Genomic DNA, 9,934 nt, shown 5'->3' on the forward strand with positions numbered 1-9,934 from the left:
CCTCTCTCTCTCTCTCTCTCTCTCTCTCTCTCTCTCAAATAAATAAAAAATTTAAAAAAAAATATGTAGTGGTAGAAGAATGCAATCTCAGATGTTGAGCTTCTCAATCTAGTGCGCTTTTTTTTTTTTTTTTTTTTTTTTTAACATATTTAGTACAGGGTCTCACTACATAGATTGGATGTGTAGTGATCCTCCTGTTTATAGCCTCCCAAGCTTTGAGATTACAGGCATGCGTCACACGCCCAGTCTCAATTTCTGTCTGAGTGTGCCCTTGGGGTGGGGCCTGCATTGCAGACCTGGGGATCGGACCCCCTGCTTCCCCCCGACCCCCACCACCACCCCTGCATCTCCTTTAATCTGTTGAGCTGTCTGGCTGGCCCTCAGTCTAATGTTCTTATAGCTCCCAAGTTGAGAGCATAAACTTTATTTAAAATCATTTATTTATTTATTTGCTACAGGGTCTTGCTGTGCAGCTTAGACTTAGTGATCCTCCTGTTTCAGCCTCCCCAGTGCTGGGATTATAGGTGTTTGCCACCACATCTGGTTTTGATGACTGGCTTGGTGCCCAGGGCTGGCATGGCATGTGGTACCAGGGATTGAACCTGGGTCTTTGCATGTGCCAGGCAGGCACTTAGACCATCGAGATATCTCCCCAGCCTATTTATTTTAATAATAAATTCTTACAGGATAATGGAACAGAAGCCAAAGATATTTATATTTATATTGTTCATCTGATAGCATTATAGAAGCTTAATTTTAATTATTTTCTATAAGCTTTATTACAAATAAGAGGAACAAAGATAATCAAATGAATGTAAGGAAACAAGCATTTCTATATTATACCATGACATAGATGTGGAAAGAAAACAAGCTTTGTTTGTGTTCACACAACCTGAGTTCCTGAACAGATTGCTACTTATCATTTATGTGACATCGAGAATGTCTGTAACTCCTCTGAACTCATTTTTGTAAGGTTGAACTGAGGGAATGCGCCCTTTCTAGCAGACATCAGGCATACAGTACATAGAAGTTATTATAATTCATATATAAGTGTAGGTAGAAAGTTTTAAGATGCCACCCCTCCATACGTACTTTATCTCAGTTTTGCAAGTGTGGCTGAGTGTATGTGCATACGTACATACTAAGGGACAGTACTGAGGGATAAAAATACTTAAGAATATAAATTAGAACTGTGGGTTTTTTGTATTGTACCACTTCTTATCTCTTGGCCTGCCTTGATTTCTAAATGTTTTCCTTCCCCCAATTGTAGGTCCTATGGCAGTGTATACAAAGCTATTCATAAGGAGACTGGGCAGATCGTTGCTATTAAACAAGTTCCCGTGGAATCAGATCTGCAGGAAATAATCAAAGAAATTTCTATAATGCAGCAGTGTGACAGGTAAAAGGCACATGTGGTTCTTCTGTAGAGGTCATGGGTTTGGGTTTGGTGTGCTTATTTTACCCTTTGATGTAGAGAGATTTATTTACTTACTTTACAGAAAGGAGAGGTTAATGGAATTATAATATGTGTGCTTTTCAGAAACAAGTGATGAAAAGTTTTATGTTTTTGTAGCTAACCTGATAGTTTCTATATCATGTTTTCCTTCTTTACTAAGTCCTTTTAGAAAGTAGGAAGAGGCAGAAGGTGGTGCTAGCTTTTTTTTTTTTTTTTTTTTCTGTTTCTGATAATGATCTCTCTTCCTAAGGAGAGAACATTTCTGTAGAGACAGCTTAGCTCAGATAATTCAAGTGCTTTTGTTTTAGCTCTAGAAATTTTAGAATATTAGATTGGTCTGTAAAAAGAGTACTTAATTTATATATTACTGTTCCTTCATATAAGTCATTTGAGCTGAGAATAAATATTTTATTTTTGAGGAACTAAGATTTGTCAAATGTAGTAAGCAGGAAGTTGGGTTAGAAGGCAACCACAGAGAAGCATGTGGTTTGCTCTCACATTCTGTGACAACATGAGGCAGTCGCTATGGAGCAGACTTCTTCAGCTCTATGTAGACTTGAAAGAAGGATGATGCCAACTGTAAGGAGTTGGGAGGGGGTGAAAAGCACTTAAGGTTGCATTCATTTTCCAAAGTTTTGGGGGCAGATCAGCTTGGTAATTATTTTGTAAAACTTCAGCTAAGAGCAAAGGTGGAGAAGATAAACATGTAAACATATTTCTATAAACATTTTTCATGTGTTCATGATGGGCTTTATTTCTTAATTTCTCTAATGTTGGGTAGACAGATATTTGCCTAAGAACTTTAAGTCTTAACACACTTCTAATACAGCCAGTTTTCTTCTTTTTTTCCAGTTTTGTGTTCGCTATCTCCTAGATTCAGCCCTTATACTTCTTGATTGGATTGAACAGAACAAGTTAATTCTCTCTGGAATGTCTCTTTGTATCGTTAAACCTGAAACCTACAATTCCTTGTATATTTTTCTTTATGTTTTTTAGATTTATAGTATCATTTGTTATTCATGAAGTATGTATGGCTTGTTAGAAAAAATGCAAATGAAAAGAAGGAAATAAGGGCTGGCGAGGTAGCTCAGTGGACTAAGGGCCTGCTTAGGCAAGCACAGGGACTTTGGTTCAATCCTTGGTACTGCGTGCCACGCCAGCCACGCCCCTGGGAACGCTGAGCCGGCTAAGTCTGGGCAGACGTGGTGGTGCATGCCTGTAATCCCAGCTCTGGAGAGGTTGAAAACAGGAGAATCTCTACGAGTCTGAGCTGCGTAGTGAGATTCTGTACCAAATACGTAAAAAGAAAAAAAAAAAGAAGAAAATAAAGTCTCTTTTCCCTTTTGAGAAATTGTTTAGCACTCCTTGATGTTCATATTCTTCCATGTCTCTTTTTGGAGTTTAACTACTATGTTTCTATTTTGTAGTCATTTATTTACTTGTAAACAGGATATCTCCTCATGTTAGAGACATGAGAAGATAAACATGTAAACATTTTTCTATAAACATTTTTCATGTATTCATGATGTTCATGTATATGATGATCATTACTTCTTAAATTCTCCATTAGGTAGACAGTTTTTTGGTACAGGGTCTCACTTGTAGTGATCCTTTTGCTCTTAGTCTCCCCAGCGCTGGGATTACAGGCGTGTGCCACCATGGCTGCTCTTGGTGGCTGGCTCAGTGTGCCTGGGAGTGCGGCGGCACACATGTGGCTCTGGGGATCTAACCCGGTCCCTGTGCTTGGCTCTACAGGCAGTCCACTGAGCTATCTCGCTGGCCCTTTCGGTAGACATTTAATGTTTCACTTTTGTCAACAGTTCAATCTATGTTACTGTTTTTGGAGAGCTGTAATTTTCTAATTTTAGACTTAGAAATGTTGGATAAAGTACCCGCACATTTTTTGTACTTCTGTTATTTATTAGTCTTTAGAAGCTATCCCATTTTACATTCTTAGAGGACTGCTTGTTTTATCCTTACCTAGGAATTATTGATCTGTTGAGATGAGAAATTGGTCTTCAAATATCGAACAGAATGAATTAATAGAGATGTGTGAAAGCCATTCCGTTGATTTGTCTTACATCTCTCCCCAGCCCTCATGTAGTCAAGTATTATGGCAGTTATTTTAAGAACACAGACTTGTGGATTGTTATGGAGTACTGTGGGGCCGGTTCTGTATCTGATATCATTCGATTACGAAATAAGACGGTAAGTTTACTTTCTAAAATAATGCTGCTGAGCCCTTGGTCTTATGCTCTTTTCTTTTCTCTGGCCTTTTATTCATGTATTTCTTCTAATGTCATCTGGAAAGATGAGAGTGAGATTTTTTCCTTTCTCATGGTTCTTTCTCCCACTGTACTCTTTTTTTCTCCTGAATGTGACAGTCCTGACACTGACTCCATTTGGTGATTTTTATCATGCTTTGTCTGTTTCTTCCTGGGGAAAACAACTGTCAAATCTTGGTTACGGTATGAATTTTAAATGTTTAATTTTGGATTTGACTTTCTCCTCTCATCTACCATGTTCAGATTAATTTTCTCTTCTTTATTCCCTATTAATCAGAATAGCCCCATTGTGAAAGATTATTTGCTGTTACTGTGATTGCTGGGTTCTGGTTCCACTTCAGTTGTGTAACCTGTTTATCCATTCTGTGAATATTTCTGGAACACTGCTTTAGCCTTTATGGGCCCTGTAGCAAATAAGATAGGCAATACCCTGCTCTCACAGTGTAGCACACTTAAAAAAATTGGTACAATTTAGGTATACCCAGTGATCACATTTATCATAGGGGATTTGTGCCTGTACATGATACATCTTGCTTCTTTCTTTCCCTTTTTCTCTACTCCAACTCCTCTCCCCTTCTTATTCACAAAAGCTTTGCCTTCATTTTTTTCCTATTCTTTTCTTTATTTCTTTATTATTTATTTGTGTGTGTGTGTGTGTGTGTGTGTGTGTGTGTGGGGCCAGCTCAGCCCACCAGGGGGCGGGGCGGGCTGGCATGTGGTGCTGGGGGATTGAACCACGCTCCGTCCCTGTGCTTTGCTAAGCTTGTTTTAAGTAGGTGCTTTAGACCACTGAGCCATCTCACCAGCCCTCCTATTCTTTTCTTGTGTCTTTCTTCCTTTCCCCTCACCTCCTCTTGTCCTTCCCATTTGAATATTTTCTTCCCATTTTCCAATATTTTATTACACATTTTGGTCCTTATTTATACTTTTGGTTTCTCACACCAGAGAAACAACACTGTATTTAATGTGTGTCTGATTTCTTTCACTTGAGAGGATGGTTTCAAGGTGTGTCCATTTAGCTAGAAATGTCTCAAGCAGTAGCGTACTAGCTAGCAGGGCAACAGAAAAAAATTAATGGTAAATAGAAAAGAAATAGCAGATAGTGTTAAACACTATGAAGAAAGTAAATGGGGATGAAGGCTCAGCAAAGTAATAAAAGAGTGCTTGGTAGCCTACAGTAGAGCGTTGGATAGTTGAAGGAGGTCATTCCAAAGAGTTTCATTTAAAGGAAGCCTTGAATGACAAGAACGAGCTAAGTCTTGAGGAAACATTCTAGGTAGGAATAACCAATGAAAAGACCCTACACCACAGCTGGAAGAAATTTGGCATTTGAACAAAGGTTGCTGTGACTAGATGGGAAGGAGTGAAGTGGAACTACAGGAGATGAGGTTAGGCAGGTCAGTAGGGCTTGATTGTATTGGATACTGAAGGTTATGATAATGAGTTTGAATTTTATCCCAAGTACAGTAAGAAACTGTTACTGGGTTCTAAGCAAATGTATGGGCCATCTTATCTTATTATTTTTTAAAAAGATTGTAACTATATAGGTTTTAAGTGAGTAAAAGCAGAAGTTTTAACTTATTTTCTTAAAAAAGTACTAATAAACACCCATTTAAAAAAAAAAAAAAACTTCTATACAGGATATCTAAGATATCTTGCAACTTGTTTTTTAACCACCCATATTAAGTATTTACAAAGTTGTAAAACTTTGTGTTATAAATTACAATGTATTATATACATTATAAGGTGAGGGCTTGTCTTAGTTTTTCTCATTGTTGAGACAAAATACCCAGTATCCAAAGTTAAAGGAAGAAAGGTTTATTTAGCTCACAGTTTGTAGAGATTTCAGTTCATAATTAGCTGGTTCCAAGGCAAGGTGCTGTGACAGAGAAGGATTACAGAGGAGAAACAGTTTGTGGTGAGCAGAAGATAGCAAAAACATGTAAGGGATGACCACAGCTCTTTCTGTCCCTTATATCTTATCCAGGTTATCCAGGACAGGTGACACACCCTTAATCCTAGTACCTTTAACCCTGGCATTTCAGCATGAGTCCATGAATCAATCCCAGCATCACACACTCTGGATCCAGCCACTTCTTTTTTTTGTAGAACTGGGGATTGAACTCAGGGCGTTGCGCTTGCCAGGGAAGCGCTTACTCTACTGAGCCATCTCCCTGGCCCCCAGATCCAGCCACCTCTGTAAAAGACCCACCTAGAATTTCATGAGGCTTTGGGGTGATACCTAGGTGCAAGCCATAAAAGGGCTGCTTTTTTTTCTTTGGTACTGTGACGTTGCACTTGCCAGGCAGGTACTTGTGCCACTGAGCTATATCTCAGGCCCAACAGGGGTGCTTTGAAATTCATTCATGTGCTGGGGCCAGGGGTTCGATGCTCAGCCCTGCTGTGCCGGCCCCACCCCACCGGGTGCGCTGAGATGGCAGTTGAGACTGTGCGTGGTGGTGTGTGCTTGTAATTCCAGCTCTTGGGAGACTATAAACAGGTGGATCACTATGAGTCGGATCTAGTAGTGAGAACCTGAACACCCACCCTGTAGACCCTTCCCTAAAATACAAAAAATAAAAAAGAAAAGAAATTCAGTCATAAATTTTTGTTTATACCACCATCTTCTTAATTTAAGTTACTCAGAGCTAGTGTGTTTTCTTAATCAAATAGCAAGTTCTTGAGCAAGGAAAAATATCCTGGCTGGGGAGATAGCACAGCGGTCTAAGCATCTGCCTGGCAAATGGAAGGACCCGGGTTCAACCCTTGGTACCAAGCATTGCTAGCCCCGAAATTGGATGTAGTGGCACACACCTGGAATCCCAGTGCTGGGGAGGCTGAGACAGGAGGATCACTACAACTCTGAACTGCATAGCTTCAGTTTTGAGATATAAAGTATAAGTACTTTTGAGACAAGTACTTATACCTTATTTAGACCCTGTATCAAATAAGTAAATAAAAATAATATCCTAATATAAGATATATTTAAAGAGTTAAGAATGTATTAACTTAAAATTTGGATTCCAGGACTTCTTAAATGAAATATTGTTTTGTTTCAGGTGTTTTAAAACAATCCATAATTAATTTTGATGTTGATTTTGTTATTTACTGATAACTTACAATTTTTATATAACTATTAAGTGAGGATTTTTAATTATTATCCATTCTTTTGCCAAATGTCATAGGTCTGCTTTGTTCATCCATTAGCTGTGTATGGCTAAGTTATTAAGTGGTTAAGTTATTAGACAGGTCAGTAGGGCTTGATTATATTGGATATTGAAGGTTACGATAATGAGTTTAAATTTTATCCCAGTTTGTACAGGACTTGAAAAATGACTGCTCTTAATTGACATGTGCTATAAGTATGAAAATGCACCAGAGATAAAAAGTTGTTACTAATAAAAAGTAAACATCTTTAATTTTTTATATTGGTCACATGGTAGAGTAATATTTTGGATAAATACAATTAGGTAAAATAGTATGAAAATTAATTTTCGTTTTGAAAAAAGTAGCTACTGGAAACTTAATTATATTTGTTTTTGTGGCACTGGGGATTGAACTCAAGACCTTGTGCTTGCCAGGCAGGTACTTATACCACTGAGCCAACTCCCTGGCCCTGGAAACTTAATTATATTTGTTGCTTGTATTGTATTTCAGTTGGACAGCACCTTTGTAGTTGAATAGCTCTCAGCTGGTTGAAACAGTCAGATGAGTCATGAGCTTTGTTTCTTTTTTGGTACCAGGAATCGATCTCAGGACCTTGCGCTTACCAGGCAGGTGCTCATGCCGCTGAGCTATATCCCCAACCCAAGCTTTGTTTCCTTTGACCACAGAAGATATCTAAACTCTAGCATATTACTTTGACAATAGTGTTGGCCTGGACATTATCATTTAATATCTCTGTGACCTTTGGCATAAATGGCATAGGTTACTTTTCTCTGCTTCAGCTTCAGTATGAATGTTGTTTTAGTTTTTTGAGATAGGGCTTCACTATGTAGTTCAGACTGGTCTTGAGCTCACTATGTAGCCCAGGCTGGCCTCAAACTCACAGCAATCCTCTTGTCACAGCTTCCCAAGTGTTGGGATTGTAGGTGTGTGCCATTGTGCCCAGCTTCTCAGTGTCATAATTTATAAAATGGTGATGATAATAATAGTATTTATATCTTATTTAGTAGTCTTGTAAGATTACAAAAATAGGGTCCCGGGGAGATAGCTCAGTAGAATAAGCGCTTGCCTGGCAAGCTCAAGGGCCTGAGCTCAGTCCCCAGTTTTGCCAAAAAAAAAAAAAAAAAAAGATTACAAAAATAATATCTCCTTCAGATTAAATACTTAGAAATAGTTATCTATTTTTAACATTATTAGCATAGTTCCTGGCTTGTACTAGGTACTTAGCAAATTTTTGTTGATTATGTGGTAGATATTAAACCATTATTAATGATAGCATGTATTAAACCATTAAGCCTTCTGTAACTTTTTTTTGTTTTTTGAGGGTTTTTTACTATCCTTTTGAGACAAGGTTTTACTATATAATAGTTCAGGCTGGCCTTGAACTCAACAGTGATCCTCCTTCCTCAGCCTCTCAAGTGCTAAGATTACAGGTGTGGACTACCACCTCAGGCAAGCCTTCTGTAATTTGATCTCTTGTTGCTGTTGTTGCTGGGGATTAAGCCTAGGGCCTTGGTGTGCTAGGCAAGCATATCACGTGTTTTTTTGTGTGCTCTTAAAGATGGTATTCCTAAAGATGATATTTGTATATGGAGAAATTGAGGTTAAGAGTTAAATAATTTGCTTAAGTCAGGCAGCTACAAAGTAGAGTCAGTGGAAAAGGGTAGGCTTTTCTAATCCTAAATCCTCTGCTTTTCCTGCCATGTACACTTCCTTCTAAACGTGCGTTGTAATCTTATGTATATCCAAAATGTACTAATAAAATCTGATTTTTTTAAAAAAGAGAAATGTGAAAAAATGTGAATTGTTTGTCTCATATGGTTCCCATATGAGAATTTAATAGACTCTAACTAGGACTTGAATTAAAACTGCACAAAATTAACATTGGTCTGCTCAGATAATCTGCACTACTCTCTGGTGTATTCAGTTATATTTAGCTATTATCATTCAGTATTTAGTTTTCCACTATCTGTCATTTGCAGGATCTCTTTCTTGGTGTTAGGAATACAAGACTAGGAGAGGGGATGCCAAATAGCTCAGTGGATTAAAGCACCTGCAGGCAGGCGCCAGGGGCCAGGGGTTTGATCCCTGGGCCTGCCTTGCCAGCCTTGTCCCAGGGCTACGCTGAGATGGCAATTGAGACTGGGCATGGTGGTGCGTGCCTGGAATCCCAGCTCTTGGGAGGCTGTAAACAGGCGGATCACTAGAGTCAGATCTAGTAGTGAGACCCTGAACGCCCTTGTAGACCCTTCCCTAAAATACAAAAAATAAAAAAATAAAAATAAAAAATAAATATAAGAGCAGGGGAAGGAAAGAGGATGAGAAAAGGAATTGAGGTGTGTCCTGTATGTATGCCAACCACTACAAGGAATGCAAGCGTGCTACCAGCATGTACAGTGATCTGAAAAAAGGGGAACACTGAAGTAAACAAAGGAGCCTGGGGTATAATTGAATGTCAGTTAGAAGGTCCTGAGTTCAGTCCCTAGTACCACAAAAATAAAATAAATAAATAAATGGAAGTAAACAAAAGAAAAGCATTTTTTTAAAAACTTTTTTTGTTTATTTATTTTTACATTTATTTATTGTGTGTGTGTGTGTGTGTGTGTGGCCAGCTCAGCCCACCAGGGGGCGGGGCTGGCTGGTGTGTGGTGCTGGGGGATCGAACCACGGTCCCTGTGCTTTGCCAAGCTTGTTCCAAGTAGGTGCTTTAGACCACTGAGCCATCTCTCCAGCCCCAAGAAAAGCATTTTTAATGGTGTTTATTTAAAACAACTTCAAAATAAGATAATAGGATAGCAATGGTTAATATATTGTGAATTCGGCCAGGGAGATCCTGAGCTCAGTCTCTGGTACCGCAAAAAAAAAAAAATGAAAAAGAAAAACATTGTGGATTGTTACTTGCCATTAAATTGTCTAAACAATGTTAGCACAAACCTTTCTTTTCAATGAGCTAAGAGAAATTAGTAGTGAAACTATCTTAACTATAGTGTATGTGTGTAATTTTGTTTTTTGGGTTTTTTTTTTTTTT

At 38.5% G+C, this 9,934-nt stretch overlaps 1 protein-coding gene across 1 annotated transcript in view; it reads left to right on the top strand.

The window, feature by feature from the left end:
* The window catches only part of Stk4 (serine/threonine kinase 4), a 104,096-nt gene that overhangs the window by 13,401 nt on the left and 80,761 nt on the right, over positions 1-9,934 (top strand). Inside the window, exons 3-4 of the mRNA XM_004630939.2 lie at positions 1,271-1,399; positions 3,550-3,664. Of these exons, the coding sequence (XP_004630996.1) occupies positions 1,271-1,399; positions 3,550-3,664 (244 nt within the window). The remainder of the gene's footprint in view (positions 1-1,270; positions 1,400-3,549; positions 3,665-9,934) is intronic.

The sequence above is a fragment of the Octodon degus genome, unplaced genomic scaffold, assembly GCF_000260255.1.
Source record: "Octodon degus isolate 3935 unplaced genomic scaffold, OctDeg1.0 scaffold00037, whole genome shotgun sequence".
Classification (NCBI taxonomy): domain Eukaryota; kingdom Metazoa; phylum Chordata; class Mammalia; order Rodentia; family Octodontidae; genus Octodon; species Octodon degus.